Here is a 22,459-nt window from a genome sequence, read left to right on the forward strand (position 1 = left end):
GTCTCAGGGGCCACTAGAGGCAACTTGTAATCCTCTCACCCTGCCAAGACTTTTCTGCTTTTGTTGATAACTCACAAAAATCCCCTCCCCCCCCCCCCCTTATTGGCTATGTGTTTACATTCTTAGTTATATTTTATGTATTTGTAGGTGGAGAAGTGAAGTGAAGTGAAAGTCACTCAGTCGTGTCCCAACTCTTTGCGACCCCATGGACTATACAGCCCATGGAATTGTCCAGGCCAGAATACTGGAGTGGGTAGCCTTTCCCTTCTGCAGGGGATCTTCCCAACCTAGGGATCAAACCCAGGTCTCCCACATTGCAGACAGATTCTTTACCAGCTGAGCTGCCAGGGAAACCCATTTGCAGGTGGGATGGGCCCATTTTAGTTCAAATGCCTATTTTAGTTGCTGGAACCAGGACTCTGTCAGTTAACATCCTATAAATCAGGGGTCCCCAGCCCCCAGGCCATGGACAGTATTGGTCAGTGGTCTGTTGGGAAGCGGGTCACGCAGCGGGAGGTGAGTGGTGGGCAAGTGACTGAAGCTTCATCTGTGTTTACAGAGGCTCCCCATGGCTGGCATCACTGCCTGAGCTCCGGCTCTGGTTGGATCACTGGTGGCATTAGATTCCTGTAGGAGCATGACTCCTTCTGGGAACTGTGCTAGTGAGGGATCTTGGCTGCATGCTTCTTATATGGAAAAATCCCAAACCACCCCTTCCCTGTTCCGTGGAAAAATTGTCCAACTTTTTGCAACCCTATGGAATGTAGCCTACCAGGTTCCTCTGTTCATGGGATTCTCCAGAATACTGGAGTGGGTTGCTATGCCCTCTTCCAGGGGACCTGAGCTGAAAGTCTCAGCCCAAAACCCTGGAATGGGATGTCTGCACTGCTTGGGGAGTGTTGGATTCTGACCAGCAGCTGTGGTCAGGAGCTTTAAAAATGGCAGACAGACTGCCCCTGACTTGTTCTAAACCTTGGTAGATGTCTCTGATGGATTGTGGTGTTATCTTCCTCTAACCCTTCGCAACCTAGAGCTCCAAGCAGACTTGACTACTAAATTGGTGTAGGCTTGCTCGCTGAAACCGACTTGTCGTCCCTGCTCTCATCTTTTTCTTCCCAGCCTGACATTTTCATTGGATGGCATCAAATGAACCGGCTTGAGGAAAATTCAGCTCTTGTATGGGAGGACCAGGCTTTAATTAGGGCTTTCAGTAATTAAACTCCTTAGGCAACAGTCTTTGCATTTAAGTATTATATTAGTGAAGAAATTTGTTCTCATAATATAGTGCTGGGCAAACAAAGATGCAGTTCCCACGGAATCATGGCTTGTGGAGAAAGAAGGAGTAAATATGTGTTTGGATGTCCCTTTAGCCCCCTGGCAGAAGCATGGTGCAGTTACTCATAACACATGCAGTGATAATATTGTTTTTTCAGTTCTGAGTAATGGTGTTATTTGCATCTCCTTTGGGAGATTTCCATAACCTAATGGAGCTTCACAACATTTGGCCCTAATTATCTCTCACTTAATTTAATTCGTTTGATTTAATTTAGATTGCTTGGCACCAAGCTAAGTTATTCCTCCCTTTCCTGCGAGTAGACAGCAGTTATTGGAAGGCAGCTATGACATCCGTCTCAAATGTCACAACTGGGTTACAGATTCTTCGAGGTTTGCATCACATCATCTGCACTGATGTTTGCAGCTCTTTCCAGAATCGCTTGCAATGTATCTACATTAGGATACATCACGTCATGTAAAGAAAGTCGGGTACGTTCTTGTCTCTTCGTCAACATAAAAAGTTTGCGTCGGTCCTTTGAACTTTGCCTGGAAAACCTTGTTTAACTTTTCATATTCTTCTCTTCATGTTAGTTTCTTCCATAACTCAGAGCAAGGACCGAGGGAGCGCGGGTTATGAGAACAGGCCAGGAGGAGATGTGCTTGTGTGAAGATGCAGCAGATCACCGGGGGGGACGCTGAGAATGCCTGGGGCTTTTTAATAATCTTCTCCTCTCTGGCTAATGCTCCCGCACGTGAGGAAGACAAAAGTTGCCTACGTCTGGGTAAAGAGCACAGTGACTGGCGTGGGACGCCCTGAGCCAGGGGGACATTGAGGTGTCTGGGCCTGTCCTGGAACTGGCTGGGGCTGACCTCAGAGTGGGGGGCTGACTCACTGCAAAGCTAGTAAATCTTATGTGTCAGGGACCCTCACTGCGTGGGGCTCTTCCAAGACCCCACCCAGGAGGGGCCCCAGCAATGTACCCACGTGGTCAGATGTTCTTGTAAAACATGCCTCCAATAGGGAAAATCAGCTGTTGTAAGCACCGGTGGTCCAGCCCTCTGTCTCAATCCTCTCCCAGGGTGCTTCTGTGCTTTCTCTCGTGTCCAGGGTGTGACGAGCACGCGTGGAGTCTGGAGGCTCCGTGAAAGGGGAAGTTGAAGTGGGGAGGCGTGCAGCTGGGGTCATGGGATATGTTTACGAGGCTCACGATCGCATTTGTGCCGGGTTAAGTGACCAGGAGCCGTCTCATGTGGGGTCCCCTGCTTCCACCCTGACTTGCCTGCTTCAATGTGAGGGTGCGGGGCCAGGGTCAGGCTGTGACAAGGGCGTGTCCCGTGGGCCCACACTGGTACAGCCAGACACCGGAGCAGAAACTAGGGTTTAAACACATGGAGACAGAAACTGGTCCTTGGAAAAGCTCCCAATTATCAGACATGTAAGATGGTAGAGGATTCCACTTGCAATAGCACCTGGTCTGAAGAGAATGTTCTTCTCTCGGGAGTAGACACAATAATTCAGTGTATAAAATGAGAACATCCCTGGGCAGTATTTTTCTCTGTTGATAGCAACCAGTGGGATGCATTGATCAGACTTCTTGAGTGTGAGGACACAACCCACCCTCGGGGAAGTGTCTGTGTGTGAAGGCTAGTGCTCATGCATTGCAACAAACCACACCCCATGTGCAGCATCTTCCTAGGTCCTGCCCTAGCAGAGTCTGGTGATGCCAGAGGAAACCATGTGCCTAGTAGTCATGGACACAAGTGGTCCAGTGACAGAACTCCTGAGCTCAGCCATCAGTCAGTGGGTGTCTTTGGCAGAAGAGTGATTTGATTAAACAGTTACACGGTTCAGTGTAACAAAGCAGCATCATAACCATTTAAAACTGCCTTTGCATTGCTCTAGTGTATGCCTTGACGTCAAATAAATCAGGCACATTTCTTCAGATTTATTGTTCACACTGAAATGCAAATACAGTAAGAAAGAAGGAACCCAGTGGAAGCCCACATTGTAAGAAAGAAAGCCAGAAAGACAGATGGAGTTTAAAATGTCATTCATTCATTTCAGCTGTCTTATATTTCAGTTCTGGAATTTCCAAATTATTTTTTTACTTTAGATTTCAATTCTCTGACGAAATTCTCCATTTGTCCCATAGATTTTCTTAAACATATTAATCAGATTTTAAAATGTATTCTAATCATTACAGTATTGGTGACCTATGGATTTACATCTATGATTTTTCTTGGCTTGTGTGAAATTGTTTTCTGGCACACCTGGTAATTTTGGAATAAATGGTGATCACTGTGAAGGAAAAAACTCTCCAATACAGTTCTTTGGAAACTAAAAAACTTCCAAAACTTTAATAGTTAAAACTTCTGAAGATAAGAATATGTTAATAAAGACAAGAAAATAAAGATAATGAAAATGACACAGAAGAATGTTTAAAGATAAAAAAGGTCAGAACACTTAAATGGGAAAGAAAAAAAGCAGAAGGAAGATGAAAATAAGAACAAAATGAAACAATTTGTACAAACAGTACATAAAGGCCAACAGCTGCTTCATTTTGAGGAATCCTTGACTGTGATAAATTCTATGATCTCAGCTTGTTACACTGAGCAATAATTTTGGATGCCATTTAATGAAAACATTGTTGTTTCTCCCCAAACCCAAATTGTTATCCCGATAATATTTACAGAAAACCAAACAGCACGCATGAGCACACACACACAAAGATATTTTGAAAACAGATATTCTGGGGGAAAAATGTTTTTAAGGTTTAGTACTTTAGAGGATATTTTTCAATTATTTTCTCCATTTATTATTGATTTGTTTATTTGGCTGCCTCCAGTCTTTGCGGCATGCGGGATTTTCATTGCCTGCAGACTGTGTTTGTGGTGTGAGGTCTTAGTTTCTCTGAAGCATGTGGAATCTTAGGACTCTGACCAGGGGTTGAACCAAGACTCCTGCATTGCAAGGCAGATTCTTAATACTGTACCACCAGGGAAGTCCCCAAAATTTTAAATAATCAAAACTGGCACAAGATTCTGGTTGGCTATTCCAAGACTGCCTGTGTCATTTTATTTCTAAGTTCCTTTCAGAGAGGCAGATATTCCTTATGTAAGATCAGTTTTTAGACTAGATGGATATGTTAAGCACCTTCAAAAGTCATAAAGATTCTATAAAGCACTAGAAGGCTGTGTTTACTTGAATTACACATTAATCAAATAAAAATATTCTACGTCTCAAAGAACAAAGAAACACAGTATTACTTTGGCTGCTTGAAACAGTTGTGTTTATTATTTTTTCATGAAAAGTTTGTTTTTCTGATGTTGCAGTGAAAAGTGGCTTTCCTCAAATAATGGAACTTTCATGGAAATTGAGCTAATTACTGAATTTGATTGACTTTTGTATGAGCAATTGGCAGTAAAAATTTTAAAAAGTGACTTGCTCATCCAAAATAGCTTATATAATAGGAACAAAAATAACTTGAAATGTATATTAAAAAAAGAGTTAAGACAGTCAAATAAATAAGCCAGAAAACAAATGGACTCCGTTATTGTAGGTTCTCCATAGGAGTTGACAGAAGCTTTTATCAGTTGATATGTTACTCTTGTAATAGAAAACCCTATCCATGATTTTTTAACTTTTTTTTTTTTTGCCAATAGAAAATCACTTATCTGTGACTTTATTTGATAAAGTAAAAGAAATGGGCAGACAACACACAGAAAGAATGCAACGACTACAAACACTGCTTCAAAATAGTGAGGCTTCCCCGGTGGCTCAGCGGTAAAGAATCTGGCTGTGATGCAGGAGACGTGGGTTTGATCCCTGGGTTGGAAAGATCCCCCAGAGGAGGGCATGGCAACCCACTCCAGTATTCTTGCCTGGAGAATCCCATGGACAGGGGAGCCTGGCGGGCTACACTCTATAGGGCTGTAAAGAGTCGGACACGACTGAAATGACTTCATGTACACCCAGTGCCCGTGATGCACACAGCTGGCTCCCTGATCTCTTCAGAGAGAAGGCTGCTCCCACAGGATAATGAGTTCCTAATGACGGCGGCATCTTCTAACAGTAAAGCTCCGCGCTACGCGGGTTTGTCTGGTGCAATGTGAACCACTGAAAATGTCACATGAGCTACAGTAAAACATTGCCATGAAAACAAGTGAAAAAAAGAAAAAAAACAGCTCAAGTTTTTCAACGATACGTTTTGTTTCACCTATGAACCTTAACATGTAACCAATAAAAATATATTTGAACGTTTTATTTTTTTAATTTTTAAAAGTACTTTTATTTAGTTAGCTATTTTTGGCTTTGCTGGGTCTTCATGGCTGCAAGTGGGCTTTCTCTAGCTGCAGCGAGCAGAGGTTACTCTCTAGCTGCCCTGTGGAGGCTTCTCCCGGCAGAGGCTTCTCTTGAAGGGGCTGTAGGTGCTAGTGCTTCAGTAGTTGTGGTACTGGATCTTAGTTGCTCCAGTCATGTGGGATCTTCCTGGACCGGGGATCGAACCCATGTACCCTGTATTGCAAGGCAAATTCTTAACCGCGAAGTCACCAGGGAAGTCCACGAACATTTTAAATTCTAATTTTTTTTTTTCGGTACTGAGTCTTTGAAATCTGAGATGTATTTTATGCCACAGCACTCTCAGTTCTGACCAGCCCCGTTTCAAGTGTCCACAGCCTGTGAGGTTAGCGGCTGCCCAGGAAAGAGCACCCGTATAAGGGGTGTCGTGTTCTAAGCACAAATGACATCTCGGATTTTTCTTTAAAGGGTTTAAATGCAATGAAACTGTTTTCTCAACACACACTTTGCAACCGGGGTGCAAGGTACCAGCAAGCTGCATGCCCTGCAGGCAGAGCCGGCAGCTGACTCTTGGGTCTGGACGGCACCCCCCACCTCCAGTGAAGCCAATGGAAAAGCGCAACTCAGTGGGGTCCTTGGGGGAGCAGCCAGGGGCAGGGGCAGCCAGGGGGCCTAGGGAGAGCTGGCGACCCCAGCAGTCTGAGCTACAGGCTCTGAGAGGGCGCCCAGGGCATTGACAAGTAACCAGGCCGGGAGGAGATGCTGGGCTTCTGGGGAGCAGCTGACTTAACCTTCCTGGTCACCAGTGATGGGGCCCCGGGGTCCTGGGTCCTGCGTGGATGTGACAACTCCCGAGCCTTAGGAGAGCCCCTGGTGAGGCACCGTCATCCTGGATTGACTTCTAAAAGTCTATTTTTGTCTTATAGGAGTATTGTTTTCTTTGCTTTCCTCTTTGCATGAACTATCTTTTTCCTTCCTTCCCTTCACTTTCAGTCTGCGTGTGTCTTTAGGCCTGAGGTCTGTGTGGAGGTGTAGTGCGGATTCCACGTGTCCAAGGGAGGAGGTGAACTTGCAGTCTCCCATGACACTGTCTCAGGCCCCTCCCAGAGGACTTACCTTAAGCTGCTTTACAAAACATTCTGCTTGAGAAACACCAGCTTTACACACCAAAGGCGAGGCAGCGTAGACTGACAAAAACCATAAATTCCGCTCCTCAAGTGCTGCTGTGGCCACAACACTAGGTTCTATAGAGAATGTATCTGCACACCTATGAACTACCCTTGTGCTAGGAAAGAATAAGGGATAACACCACCTTTAAGAACCCAAAGTGGACCTACAAATAAATCAAGCGGTAGGAGATTTTCTGACGAAAAGAACTTACCCAGAACTGTGGCAACTTGGCAAGGGAGCTGACAACGTTTTGAAGCTGGCTTCAACATCACAGATGTCATATTTGAATTGAGTCTTATTGGATATGTAACAATATGCTAAGTGAGAAACGCAGTGTCAACCAAGCAAAGGAAACAGCGTGAACAAAGGCCTGATAACATTTAAAGGACTGTGATGTGCTGGAAAGGTATGGCTTCCCTGGTAGCTCAGGTGATTAAGAACCCTGCCAATGCAGGAGATGTGAGAGATGCTGGTTCTGTCCCTGGGTTGGGAAGATCCCCTGGAGAAGGGCATGGCAACCCACTCCAGTATTCTTGCCTGGAGACTCCCATGGACAGAGGGGCCTGGCGGGCTGCAGTCCATGGGGTTGCAAAGAGTCAGACGTGACTTAGAGACTAAACCCCATTCAGGAAATGGAAACTCGGGGAAAGACTTAGGAGTCAGTGGGGCTGCAATTTAGGCTCTAGGTTGGGGGACAGAACACCAGGAGATGAGCCCACGAGGATAAACTGAACCAGATAGGCTCCTGGGGTAAAGCATTTGGACCTCACCATTTAGGTGAGGCTAGCTCCTAATAATTTTTAAACAAGGAAATACTATGATCAAGTCTTCGTTTTTAAAGATACAAAAAGATCAAAGTATGGTGCCAGCTGAGAGAATCCCTCCAACTGTATTAGTCGGAATATGCTGGATTGTGCTGCAGTAATAAGCCCCAGATTTTAAAGGCTTAAACAAACGTTCAGTCCTCTCTGTCACGTGACGTGCCTCCCATGAATCACCAAGAGTTCTGCGACACGTAATCCCTCAGATTCTGTCTCGTAGCTGCACCGTCTGGATGGAACACAATGCCTCCTTGTCCGAGAGAAAAGAGGGAACACAGCCTTGCTTAACTGCAGGAGAGTTGGGATTACTGATGAGCAAGCAGAATCCTTGGTGACCCTGCCTGTCTCTGCCCCACCAACGACAGTTTAAAGGGAAATTTAAACCTGCCTGGATAGGGCAGCATAAGAGTTGGGGACTGGGGGTAACACTGAGGACTTGCCGAGCTCAGCTGGGGCCAAGCAGACGTGGAAAAGTCAGCCCCTCTGCATCTACGTGTTCAGCCCAGTTCAGTCGCTCAGTCATGCCCGACTCTGTGACCCCATGAACTGCATGAACAGGGAAGCCTGTCCAACTCCCAGAGCTTACTCAAACTCACATCCATCACATTGGTGATGCCATCCAATCATCTCATCCTCTGTCGTCCCCTTCTCCTCCCACCTTCAATCTTTCCCAGCATCAGGGTCTTTTCCATCCGTGCTCACAGAGGGGTGTCCTCTAACCTCTACTGAGATAGTTGTGGGAAATTGACAAGGAAGCCGATCAAGATTCTAGGTCCCTGGGGCCAGGAGCATGTGGTGTGTGGAGCTCCGAGGCCAGGCGTGTGGATCCCATGGTACTTGTTTTCCTGTTTACCCCCGTCTCATCTATGAGGGAAGGTGAACGGGACAAACTCTGGATGAGAGAGGGAAAGAAAGGGACAGAGAGGAGAAATCGGGAGAAAGGATGAAATAATTACATTGGGGAAAAAACAGCATGTTGATAGTGGTCGTCTGGAGGTGGTGAGATTACGGGTCACCTTTTATGTCTCTGTAACTGCCTTCCTTTTCTGTATTTTTACATGTTAGGCACTTTTGAATGTTTTCATCATTTAAAGGTAACTTGATTTATTTCAAGGGCTTCCCTAGTGGCTCAGATGGTAATTAATCTGCCTGAAATGCAAGAGACCTGGGTTTGATCCCTGGGTTGGGAAGATACCCTGGAGGAGGGAATGGCAACCCCCTCCAGTATTCTTGCCTGGAGAATCCCATAGACAGTGGGGCGCGGCGTGCTGCAGTCCACGGGATGTCAAAGAGTCTTAAAACACTACATAGAAGTTTTCCTGTTTATTCTGACAACGGCTTGTGAGGTTGACAGTCTCAGCATTTTGATTCAATTGTTTACACTATGCAAGTGAAGATTAGAAAAGGTTAGCAAAGAATTCTCAGCTTCTCTGTGAGTCAAGTAGTAGATCTGAGCAAGGAGCTGAGGACAGTTTGCACCACTGCCTGGGTGGGGGGTCTCCGGGAAGGGGCTGGAGCCTGGCCTCAGTATGGAATTTGCAGGTCACTGACTGCGGTGACGATGTGGCTTGAACCTTCAGTGGCAGAACTAGCCTCTCCCTTCCCCATCACCACGAGCCCGTTTCTCAGAACTGGGTCAAGACACCAAGCCCTCTCTTGTGTGGAGAAAAGCCCCTCCCCTCTGCTCATGACTGAATAATGAAAGTCCTTGTTTCTGCCTGTTAAAAACTTCACATTGATATGAATACTTTAAAAACCCTTTTGTAAAGACAAAAAGGATGTTAGTCATGTAGCAATTAGCACCATTGCAGGAGTTGGCCATGTGGAGCAATATTAACTTGAACAGATGTAAAGCTGAGAAGTGTTTCCCCGTGGCACAGTGGTAAAGAATCTGCCTGCCAATGCAGGAGACCCAGGAAATGTGGGTTCAATCCCTGGGTGGGGAAGATCCTCTGGAGGAGGAAATGACAACCCACTCCAGTATTCTTGCCTGGAGAATCCCATGGACAGAGGAGCCTGGCGGGCTACGGTCCACGGGGTTGCAAAGAGTCAGACACAACTGAACATGAAAGCTGAGAGTGGATGAGAGAGTTGGGTTCGTAACTCAGTTAATGCAGTTTTTCCCTGTGTGAGTCAAGCCAGGCTGGTGACTTGCGGTTCTGTCACTTGAACATTCTTTCCCTCTGCATCACTGGAGAGGTTATGCAGCCTTTCTGATCTTCCAGCTGTTTCTAATCAAATTAAATGAAAACTTGGAAACAGGCTCCATATCGTCTCCAAACAGGTCTTGCTTCAGGCAATCCTGGGGGAGTGAAATCTTCTTATCACCTGTTTACATGCATTTATTTCATTCCTGACGCAGAGAAGAACATACTTAGAGCCCTTAACTAAACAGAAGATCTGCTCTAATCGCTGTCTGGCCCCCTGTCCTTTGTAGGTCTCCCGAGAGGGTCTGTGTACCGAGACTGTTTGAAGCTGGCCGATCAAACATGATAACTAAGGCCTCGGGGGACGCTGCCAGGACCTAGGTGTTGTTCAAACACCAGGGTTAGGAGACGTGTCCGCAAAGAAAACTGCGCCACAGCCTCACTTTTGAGGATAGCTGCAATATCTCAGATAGAAGGCTGGCAAAACATCTTCAAAGATATAACAAAAATAAAACCATGGTGTTCCATGTATTATAAATCAGCATAAGTGTAATTGGTAAGACCACAGGAGAACTGGTGTCCAATCCCAGCTCCATTTACTGGGCGCCTCTGCACAAGCAGTTTCCCCTCTGAATATCAGTTTTCCCATCTGTATAATGGGAGCATACTCCTCTCATTGCAGTGCCTGGCTTATACCTGAGGAAACAGAGGAAGGGAAATCCTTACAGCCGGTGATGGGCAGAACCGGGATTCTATTGTATCTTCCCCGGACTCAGAACCTGGCTCTTTACGTTTAAGCTGTAAGGGAGCCAGGAAGCAGACATAATATATATATATATATATAATGGCTTCTCTTCTGAACTAGGATAGAAAGAACTTTGTTAGACATGTAGACAGATGCAGAAATCATAACAGAAAATGTACAGATTTAACCACATGAATTTTTTAAACTTTTTAATGTAAAACACTGTTGGCCGTGTCATCCCCGCCTCACTCGGGAGAAGTCAGGGGGTTGTTCTTGTTTCTTCCTGATGATCCCTGCCCCTAGGTGGACTCTGGGCTGGATGCCAGCCAGGTGCGAATCCAGCTTCCTTCCCCTCATATCCTATCAGTCTGTCTTGTAATTGAAATATCCTACTTGGAAAGTTAGCATTTAAATATTAGTCTTTTCTTTTCCCTTTGACATTTGTGTTGCAGCAATTTAAATTCCCTCGAGGCAAATGAAGGAAGAAGGTTAAATACAGCCGCCCCACCCTGCCCCCTATAATTCCAAACATCAGCCCCACCCCGGGGTTTGGTGGTTTGAGTTTGTCTCCAAATTCACGCTTGAGCTCCAGGGACAGACTTTCCTGTTCATTGGGCTGGGCTCTGTTGAGATTTCAATCCCAGCCCTGCCATTTACCCTGGGATCTGAGACAACTTACCTCTCCTGTCTGTGTTTTCATCTGTAAGAATATTACTTTGTGGGGTTATTTTGAGGATTAATTGATTCATGGGACGTTTTCAGGACAGTGTCTGGCACACAGTAAATGTTCAAGAAAATTGTGCCCGAATGCAAATTACCAATACTGTTGTTGTTTTTTAATCACTAAGTCACATCCTAGTCTTTGCAACCCCATTGACTGCAGCCCACCAGGCTCCTCTATCCTTGGGATTTCCCAGGCAAGAATACTGGAGTGGGTTGCCATTTCCTTCTCCAGGGGATCTTCCGGAACCAGTGTCTCCTGCATTGGCAAGTGAGTTCTTTACCACTGGGCCACCAGGGAAAGCCACCAATACTGTCAGCTGCCCCAAACTCAACCCTACTTTTGAATCTGCTGTAAAGCTCTGTGGAAATAAAAGGATTAGGTAGTAGTCTGTACTTCAGTCTCTTCTGAAATGTTATTGCTTCTCTTCCTGACCCCATGTACTTCCTTGTGGCTCAACTGGTAAAGAATCTGCCTGCAATGCGGGAGGCCTGGGTTCAATCCCTGGATTAGGAAGAATCTCCTGGAGAAGGGAAAGGCTACCCACTCCAGGATTCTGGCCTGGAGAATTCCATGGACTGTATAGTCCACGGGGTCACAAAGAGTCAGACATCACTGATCGACTTTCACTTTCGCTTTCTCTTCCTGATGGAAGATTTTGCTAACTCTCTCTTCTCACAGGGTAAGACTTTTCCTTACTGGGTGCCCTATAGTCACCCGTAACCTACGAGGTGGAGTTAACTGATCCAAGAGGCAAGTTTGCCATGATTCCTTCAGCATTAACACCCCGTTTGTGTGTGTTCAACTATAAAGATAAGTTCTGAATCAACCTGTAGGAAGATGAATGAAATTAGCTCCACTGGACTTTGATCAAAACATACATTATTAGGAGAAAAGTAGTTTTCAGTCTGCAGAATTCAGTTGTCCAGCTATGAATCTAAAAATTTTATGGAAAAAAGAAAAAGTGGAATCAAAGGATGTGGCGGCTGGAAAGAGTTAAGGTCACCCAGAGCCCACACATTTTAAAGATGAGGAATTGAGAGGCAGGAGGGGACGGGCCGGAGCCCCAGGGAAGTCCTGGGACAGCCCAGAGCAGACCCAGGGCCACCCAGGGCTCCCACGGGAGCTGCTGCAGACGCCAAAATTGATCTCCTAAACCCGTTAATGCAGGGTTGTCCTGAAACCTCCTGGGGACCAAGAGATTCTCCTAAAATCGACGGAAAGAAATTGGAGAGCATGCTGTCCTATTATTTTGATTTCATGAAAGTGTTTTGAAGTCAAAGTTAAAATTCAGACTGTCAAAAACGTCTGTGTAATTTCACCGGGTGTGTGTAGTCTGTTTCAGCATCTTGTGGTAAAGATGCATTCAGGTTTTCTATTTCAAATGCACTTTTTTTCGAAAAGTGGAGTGTGGGTAGAGAGGGTAGAGAGGTTTTCGTAGAAATGTTTGGGAAGAAACTCCTCATTTCCAAAGCAAGGCTTTGATATAGAAAAAAGCAAGGGTGTTGATTTTTCTTTGAGGTTTGATGTTTCTTTTTGGCACTTTGTCATCGCACTGCATATGGAAAACTTGTCGGCCTTTTTTTAGCAAATGGAATAAAATGGAATAGTTATCTAAGGGGGCAAGGCATCTGGCCAGGAACCCAAGCCCCTGGCTCCCAGAGATAGGCTTGTTTGGCGGAGCTCTTCCCTTCCTGTGTGCCGTGTGACACGCAGGGCCCAGAAACCCAACTGCCTATATTTTCCTATAATTAAAACTCAAGTCTGTCTGAGCCCCCCTTTCTCCCCAAATCTAGAAAATTTACTCAGTGTCAACTAAAGCTATCACCGCAGGGTTGCTCCAGTCATTTCAGGATCTCCCTGCCCACTTCCTGCTGCTCTGAGAATGATGTCAGCGCCAGAGGCTTGTCCACCTCGCAGCCGGGGCAAAGGGCACATCTGGGGAAGTCTTGAGAATTCCAGCTGCGCTTCATCTGCAGTAGCATCCAGGGAGGAGCACAATTTGTATACGACTGGGCTTTCGTCTCCTGAAATAACTGATTATGGAAATGTTTGTTCCTTCTAGACGTTCTGTGATTCCTCTGAGTTAGAAATGATCTCTTTCTGCGCTGCAGCCGTTGTATTTTGTATTTCTTGTATCACTGACCACATATTTTGTATTTTGCTGGTGTCTTTTTCCATTTTACCTTTTAGATGCAAAAAGAAAAGATGGTCTTATTCATTAAAAGAATAACCACAGAATCCAATGCATGGCAGTGCTCTAAATATGTTTTCTGAGTGAATAAAGTAATGATTGTATCAGTCAGGTTTCACTGTGGTAACTCTGTGTAAGGAAAACGTCGGCAACTTATGGCACTTATTTCTCCCTTGGGGTCACGGGCAGTCAGGTAGCTCTGCTTAGGCTGCTGTTGGCTTCCGTCCTGCCCCACAACCTCCATCTGATGGACTCGGGCTGAGGGAGACAGTGCCTGGAAGGTGTAGTTGTCAGAGGGCCAGCGGGAAATCCCCATGATTCTTCAAACATCCACTTGGGATGAGCAGGAGCCGCTGCTTCCCTCACTCAGTTAGCCGCAGTGAGCCAGCCAGCCAAACCCAGTTCCCTTCCTAGGCACTTCTCCTGGCGTGGGGCAGGAGCGAGGTAGGACAGACTTGGAGGCAAGCGGGGTATCTGCTGAAAAATAATGTGACCTGCCACAAAGACACCAGAAACATAGAACGGGAAAGAGGCGGATCCACAGGAGAAGTTCCAGCTGCAGCAGAGCTACCACCCAGACAGCCCTGACAAGGCTTTTTCCCATTAACTTCCCATTCCTGTGAATCTTCTGGCTGGCCAGTTGTCATACACATGCAGCTCAAGGCTGAATGGAAAATTTACGCCGAGGACATAAAAGATCACTCAGCTGTAGAATGACACGCAGGTTTTCCCAGGACTAAGATTGAGTAGCTCCTTCCCACCCAAGAGAAGAAATAGATGAAACGAAGCCCATTAAAATTTTTAAGCATTTTTATTGATATAATTCACATACCATAAATTCACCCCATTTAAAGTGTAGAATTCAATTCAGTGGCTTTAATATATTGTAAGAATTGTGCAACCATCATCACAGTATAAATTTAGACCATTTTTCCATCAGTTCAGAAAGAACCCCCTACTCATTAGCCATCTCTCACATAAATCATCTCTCAACTCATGGCAACCACACATCCGCTTTCGGTCTCATTAGATTCTGGACGTTTCCTAGAAATGGAATCCTATGATATGTTATGTTTTGCTTCTGCCTTCTTTCATCAAGGCTCATGCATGCTGTAGCATATGTCAGCACCTCACATTTTTTGTGGCTAAATAATATTCCACTGTATGGATGGACCACATGTTGTTTATCCATTCATTGGTTGATAGATGCTTAAGTTGGTTTCACTTTGTGGGCTACTGTGAACACTGTGTGTAAATTTTTGTGTGGACAGATGCTGTCATTTCTCTTGATTACATACCAAGGAGGGGTTGCTGGGTCGTATGGTAGCTCTATGTTTAAACTTTTGAAGAACTGCAAACTGTTTCCCTGAACAACCGCACTAACTTACGTTTTTGGCGGTGGTGTACAGGGTTCCTAATTTCTCCTATCCTCAGGGACACTCATAATTATCTTTCCTGGACTTGGCATCCTAATGGTCTTGATCTACATTTTCTTAGAGGCAAAGGATGTTGAACATCTTTCCATGAGTTTATTGGTATTGTTTGTATAACTCCTTTGGAGAACTATCTATTCAAAGACTCATTTTAATTAGGTTATTTATTTCTTTATTATTGAGTTCCAAGAGTTCTTTGTGTATTCTGAATACCAGTCCCTCATCAGATAAGGGATTTGGAATTATTTTCTCCCATCCTTTGGGTTGTTTTTTCACCTTCATGGTGGTTTTACAGAATGAAATCAGTTTGCCTCAGGTCTTAAGCTTCTTTCATGCCAACACCTCTGAACTTTCTTAACTGGACTCCAGCGTTGCCAGAGCCTTTCAGCTTGAAATAGAAGTCTCACTGCTAGTTCTCCCCAGGGTCACAGCACTGTGAGAATTTGTTTTCTGTTGTGTTAAGGAATGATTTAACTCTCCCTCCAGCCCCAGATCATCTCACAGGGAAGACACTCATGGAATGGACTCTAAATCCAGGGCCTCCCTCGGAGTGGTTCCTGGGGACCCCAGAAATTGTCATCAATCCTGATAAATGTTCCATGACCTCACCTGCATGTTCTCAGTGCTCCTGATCTACAACCTAGAGATGAGAGACGACCTAATTGAAACAGCTAAACCCGTAAATCTCCAAGCATGAATGTGCCTTTGTAAACCTGAACTCTCCTGAGAGCCCTTTGTTTCCAACATGTGAGAGAGCCCTGGTGTGCAAAGCCTGCTTTTAGTGTCAAGCAGGCTTTCAAACAGGTTTCCCCTGTGGCTCAGTGGTAAAGAATCTGCCTGCAATCCAGGAGTTGCAGGAGATGCAGGTTCAGTTCCTGAGTTGGGAAGATCCCCTGGAGGAGGGCATGGCAACCCACTCCAGTATTCTTGCCTAGAGAATTCCAAGGACAGAGGAGCCTGGCGGGCTACAGTCCATAGGGTTGCAAAGAGTCGGACCAGACTGAGCGACTTAGCAGGCCCGAGTGCAGGCTTTCAATCAGCAAATTGTAAGGGCGCACAGACCTCTTCCGGGTCAGCTGTTCTTCAGGTCACTGATGAACTGACCTGCAGCACAGAGGGTGCGGGTGTTGGCTATGGGGCCCTCGGAACTGTCCATCTGCCAGACAGATCACAGGTGTGAGTTTCACCACGCTCATCGCCCAGTTTCCCTTTTTAACACACGGAAACTTGCTTACAAGTGTGAAGAGGTATGCGAGTACCCAGACCCCATGGACCAGTACTCACTGTCTTAGGTAGGGTTTCCCAGATGGAGACCGCGCCCCCGGAGGGAGGCTTTGTAGGGAGTCCCTCAGGGGCAGCTCCCGGGAGCCGTGGTCCCGTGAGAACACAGGATGGGGAGTGCTGCAGGTTCACGCTGTGTCCTCGGGGCTGAGCAGTTATAGGATGAGGGGTCAGGAGGGGGCGGTGAGGTCTGATGTCTTGTGGGTGGAGGTCTCTGCACGCCCTGCAAGCAGGGTGGGGTGGGGTGGGGTGCGGCTCTTCACTGGGGGGGCTTGCTTCTGCAGGCCCAGAGGGTCTGGGGCACCAGAGTTTCAAGGCTGAAGGGGGAGCTGAAATCAGCCCAGCTGTCCTTGGCGGGAGGTTCCCCCTTCTTGGACTCTGCTGTTCTGGCGGTTGGGTCCTGAGCCTGGAGGTCGTCCTCCTCTGCCTTCTCCCTCTGGGAGGCGGGACCCTCATTGTTGCTGTGAAGATGTCCTCTGGCTTCTCTGACTCTCAATCATTATGGATTGCTCGCAGGTTTTCATGACCTTTTCTAGAGGGTCAGCTGAGCTCAGCTATTGAATTCCACTATTGTAGTTGCTGCTGCCCTCAGACTTGTCACACATCTGGCACCTTCCAGTGTCTCCATCATCGCTGGCAAAATTTCCGCAACAAGATTTACTTTCCCTGGGCAGCGATGACAAACTGGGAGGCTTACACAACAAATGTGCATTATCTTACGGTACTGGAGGCCAGAAGTCTGAAATCAAAATGTCAGCAGAGCGTGCTTCCGCCAAGGGCTCGGGAGGACCCTCCCTCACCTCTTCCGGCTTCTCATGGCTCCTGGCACCCCTGCCTCTGGCTACACGGCTCCAGCCTCTGCCTCCATCTCACATGCCTTCTTCCTTACGTCTCTCTGTCGTTGTGTTCCCCCTCTCCCCCTTGGCAAGGATTCTAATCACTGGATTTAAGGCCAATCCTAAATCTTATTTTGAGGTCCTTAGCTAATTCCATCTGCAAAGGCACTATTTTTAAACAAGGTCCTGTTCTGAAGTTCTAGGTAGACACGAATCTTTGGAGACACTATTCAGTTCACTATCGAGAGCCACTTTGTGGCAGGGGCTGTTGGTGCTTAATTTACCACCAACGAGGGGACGGTCTTTGCTAGCCAGGTAGCAGGTGAATCAGTTCCAAAACCCCACGTTCTCTTTGTTAGCCCACTTCTGATACCAGCTTCACAGGTTGGGTTCTCTAGGAAACAGACCCTGAGCAGAGTTCAGCCCACAGGTTGTTTATTATTCCTGAAATAAACTGATATTCAGGAAAAGTTATAAAGCTGTGCACGTGTGTATACCAAGTTGCTTCTGTCATGTCCAACTCTTTGCAATCCTATGGACTGTAGCCCGCCAGGCTCCTCTGTCCATGGGATTCTCCAGGCAAGAATACTGGAATGGGTTGCCATGCCCTCCTCCAGAGGATCTTCCCGACCCAGGGATGAAACCCACATCTCCTGCACTGCCAGTTGCTTCTTTACCTCTAAACCACTGGGGAAGCCCTGTATAATGTTATATGACCATAAAAATGCACCTGTGAAGAAAATGTAATGACATGGAAATAAGTTAATGATAGAATCTTGAGTGAAAAAGGCTAAACTGGTGTATATATAGCTTAATATTATTTTAGAAAAAATAATCTGAAAAGTTATTCACCAAGGTATTAATGGTCATGAAATTATGAATGGATGATTTTATCTTCTTTTCTGCAGTAATATGTTTTACCTTTTATAACAAAAAAGGAAAATTATTTGACAATAATCATTCCAAGGATTGATTTGTGTGTGATTAACGAGAAATAAGTCTCCTTTGTCACCTCGTACTACAGTTAGAAGATCAAAAGCCCAAAATATTAATGACAGAATGGAAGGCAAACACCCTCCCCACTGCACATCTCATGTTCCAGTGTAGGTCAGAGGATGTGATTCCCATTTCCTGGGGGTTATGGGCGCTCAAACCACAGGGAGCCTCAAGGCTGCATCGTAAACCCTTTCAGTTCAGTTCAGTTCAGTTGTTCAGTCGTGTCTGACTCTTTGTGACCCCATGAATCGCAGCACACCAGGCCTCCCTGTCCATCACCAACTCCTGGAGTTTACTCAAACTCATGTCCATTGAGTCGATGATGCCATCCAGCCATCTCATCCTCTGTCATCCCCTTCTCCTCCTGCCCCCAATCCCTCCCAGCATCAGGGTCTTTTCCAATGAGTCAGGTCTTCGCATGAGGTGGCCAAAGTATTGGAGTTTCAGCTTCAGCATCAGTCCTTCCAATGAACACCCAGGACTGATCTCCTTTAGGATGGACTGGTTGGATCTCCTTGCAGTCCAAGGGACTCTCAAGAGTCTTCTCCAACACCACAGTTCAAAAGCATCAGTTCTTCGGTGCTCAGCTTTCTTTATGGTCCAAATTTCACATCCAAACATGACCACTAGGGAAGCCCAGGAATACTGGAGTGGGTAGCCTATCCCTTCTCCAGGGGATCTTCCCGTCCCAGGAATCAAACCAGGGTCTCCTGCATTGTGGGTGAATTCTCTACCAGCTGAGCGACCCAGGGAGCCCTCTTATTGTACAGCGAACATCATGTATGATTTGAGGACACTAGCTGCTGAGTGATGTGCTAAGCAGAAGGCCCAGAGTTTTCTCCCGGCCCAAATGAACCAGGTGTTCTCAAAAGCCAAATAAACGCTGACCTCTGGGTGGCTGTTCCTGAGAGATGCTCTATTTTTTCATCACCAGGAAGACACATAAGTAGGATGCTTTGTGCAGAAAGCATAATCCTGAAAATTAGATGTAGAAATTTAATTTTTATGTTATTTAAAAGTTCAAAAGTTATTTTTGCATGACATCTTTTCACACAAGAAATAAAACACTGTGAAGAATGTTGAAACCTCCTTGTTTCTCTCCACAGATCCATCTTACCTTCCTGCTCCAGAGACAACCGCATCAAGCATCTGGTAAGTATTCTTCCATTACACTTTTATATTCTTACCACAAATATGTAGTCAAAGAAATACACTGTTATGTTTTGCATACTCTTAGTTTTACCAAGTGCTATCATATTGTACATATCCTTCAACTTTTTTTCTCTTCGGTATTCTGTGTTTTTGAAATTTATTCATGCTGACTCACGTAGGTGCAGTGTATCCATTTTAAAAGTCGATTGTGCTCAATTGTGTGAAAGTATCGCAACTTACGTATCCCCTTATTCCTGGACTTTCAGACTCTTTACAATTTTGCTAATGAAAGTGAGGTTGGAACCGCCGCACAGATGGTCTCCATATGTAAGTTTACTGTCCCTAGAAGGGAAATGAAGGCTGTAGAGGTGTTCATTTTCCACATCAATAATATTGACAAATTGTGCTCTGAATGGTTGTACCAATTTATGCTCCTGGCAGAACTATATGTGGGTTTCCTATTTCCCAGAGTCTCGCCAATTTTTAGTATCATCAGACTTTTAAAATGTTGCTAACTGTAGGGTGTGAGATGGCATCTCCTTTTAATCTGAATTTCCCGGACAACTAGTTGGGTCGCACTTTGTGTTATTCAGGGTGAAGCTAAGCTGATGGAACAAAGAGGCCCGGGTCCAGTTCTCTCCTGCGTCACCACCTTGGGTTGGCGGTCAGGCTGGTGGGGTGGGTGCCCTGCCCCCTGCTCAGTCAGGGGTCCTCCCCGTTGTCATGTTGCCATTGCTTAGGTCACCTTCCTCGTCCCAAAGGCTGAAGTTGGGAGGTTGCCACATACTAACTTTTGGAAAGAAATTAGAGAATTTCTGGGAAAGCAATTTTCTTATTGGCAAACAAGGCAGAAACTGCACAGACTCCTTCTGCTAATGTTCCGCTGGCAAAATCTCGGCGCATCCTTAGACGGCACGGCCAGGGAACCATGGTCCCTGTGGGCAGCCGTGAGTCCAGGAGGATGTGGAGAGGGGGACCAACTTTTCTTCTCTCTTTTCTTCTTCTTGCTTGGCTTCTGGGCTTCCTTTTCCATGACTCAGCTAGTAAAAGGTCTGGTCAGTTTTTATTTTGTTTGCCTGTTCTTGGTGATTTCTGGGAATTCCTTACAGATTCCAGTTTGGTCATTTAATTCACACAATAAATCTGATCATTTAAATGTACCAGTGGACATACATCAGGAAAGATATTTTAAGCTATTTTAGTGTACCTTGAAAGGAGTTTGCCATTTAAATAAGTCATATCATATTCTTTTGATAGATTAAGATTCTTTAATAATTATAACTTTATGGAAAGGAATTGGGGTTAATATAAGTTACTCAAAGTAAAAACTTAGAGAGAGCAGTTACTCAGATTCAGTTGTACCTACTGAGCCTATAAGAGAATCTGATGACACGGATGACACTGTGGTCAATTTCGTAACCACTCGGAGTTTTCATTTACTCAACAGTGAGGATGATATTATTTGCTCTGTTTCTTATATGAGGTTGCTACAAGGATCAAGCAAGGTAATGTCGAGTAAATGTCCCAGAGGATGCAAAGTTTGTATCACTGTGAGGGGTCAGGCTTATACTGAACAGGAGACGCATCAGACTTCACCTGATGGCTCCTGAATCTAGTTTCTAGTTTCCTTGACACTCTCTGTGCACTGTCTACACTTTACTCTCTACTCCAGACCAGGGTCACGACGGTCCTGGGTGTGTGGGCTGATGGTCACTATGGTCCTGGGCGTGTGGGCTGATGGTCACGACGGTCCTGGGCGTGTGACTGATGGTCACTATGGTCCTGGGCGTGTGACTGATGGTCACTACGGTCCTGGGCGTGTGGGCTGATGGTCACTACGGTCCTGGGTGTGTGACTGATGGTCACTACGGTCCTGGGTGTGTGACTGATGGTCACGACGGTCCTGGGCGTGTGACTGATGGTCACTATGGTCCTGGGCGTGTGACTGATGGTCACTATGGTCCTGGGTGTGTGACTGATGGTCACTACGGTCCTGGGTGTGTGACTGATGGTCACTATGGTCCTGGGTGTGTGACTGATGGTCACTACGGTCCTGGGTGTGTGACTGATGGTCACTATGGTCCTGGGCGTGTGACTGATGGTCACTACGGTCCTGGGCGTGTGGGCTGATGGTCACTACGGTCCTGGGTGTGTGACTGATGGTCACTACGGTCCTGGGTGTGTGACTGATGGTCACGACGGTCCTGGGCGTGTGACTGATGGTCACTATGGTCCTGGGCGTGTGACTGATGGTCACTATGGTCCTGGGTGTGTGGGCTGATGGTCACTACGGTCCTGGGCGTGTGACTGATGGTCACTACGGTCCTGGGCGTGTGACTGATGGTCACTATGGTCCTGGGTGTGTGACTGATGGTCACTACGGTCCTGGGCGTGTGGGCTGATGGTCGTTATGGTCCTGGGTGTGTGACTGATGGTCACTATGGTCCTGGGCGTGTGGGCTGACAGTCACTACGGTCCTGGGCGTGTGGGCTGACGGTCACTATGGTCCTGGGTGTGTGACTGATAGTCACTATGGTCCTGGGTGTGTGACTGATGGTCACTATGGTCCTGGGCATGTGAACTGATGGTCACTATGGTCCTGGGTGTGTGGGCTGATGCTCACTACAGTCCTAGGCATGTGGGCTGATGGTCACCATGGTGCTGGGTGTGTGGGCCGTGTGTTTGGAGCATCTGTGTGAGATCGGACCCCCCTGAGAGGGTCTGTTCTCAGAGCCACTACTTCCTAAGGGCAGCCTGGCTTTCTAACCCTCTTGCAAACACTTTTCAGCTAAGACTCATTCTAGTGGGGCCATGGAGCTACTTTCTCTCACTGTTAAAACCAACCCAGCTTGTCACCCATTACTGTCCTCACAGCGGGTAGGACTCAGTTTCCCAGCATTTTGCACCCAGCCTGGCACACAGCTTGGAGCCCCACCCACTGGTCCAGCAGTGCCTCCGCCTGACTGCCCAGCTCCCCCGCCCAGGTCTCTGTCCCAGTTCTGGCCTGAACGCGGAGCCTAGGGCTCAGCCAAGGGAAAGATGGGGGAGAGGGCGGAAAGAGAGAGTGTGGAGAATGCCTTGGAAAGTGATTTTGCTTTATTCATGATAAATCAAGTTTTAAAAGTGAGAAGGGAGAATTTTAACCATGTGTGGAAGAAGTGAGTATATAGTAAAAGTCGTATTCTTTTATTGCTATACTTGGATTTTGTTTTAAAAAGAACAGTGGTGTTTGGGGGACAAAATGCAAGATAATGATTTTACACTGTGTAACCTACCCCTGCAGGTGTTAGGCAGGCCCAGGGGGGCAGGGGCTGTGAGCTGGGGTGACCACGTGGGGACCAAGGTGGGGAATGAGCAGCAGGAGGGTCTCTGCCCCCCACCCCCTCGT

General features: G+C 46.4%; 1 protein-coding gene across 6 annotated transcripts in view; it reads left to right on the forward strand.

Annotated features, from left to right (window-relative positions):
• The window catches only part of PSD3 (pleckstrin and Sec7 domain containing 3), a 575,456-nt gene that overhangs the window by 35,788 nt on the left and 517,209 nt on the right, over nucleotides 1–22,459 (forward strand). For 5 of the 6 annotated variants that reach the window (XM_043893683.1, XM_043893690.1, XM_043893691.1 and 2 more), the window contains exon 2: nucleotides 19,026–19,071. In XM_043893683.1, the coding sequence (XP_043749618.1) occupies nucleotides 19,026–19,071 (46 nt within the window). Of the gene's footprint in view, nucleotides 1–19,025; nucleotides 19,072–19,381; nucleotides 19,399–22,459 lie in introns of those variants that run through there. The other variant, XM_043893684.1, reaches the window with a different exon arrangement.

The sequence above is a fragment of the Cervus elaphus genome, chromosome 32, assembly GCF_910594005.1.
Source record: "Cervus elaphus chromosome 32, mCerEla1.1, whole genome shotgun sequence".
Lineage (NCBI taxonomy): Eukaryota > Metazoa > Chordata > Mammalia > Artiodactyla > Cervidae > Cervus > Cervus elaphus.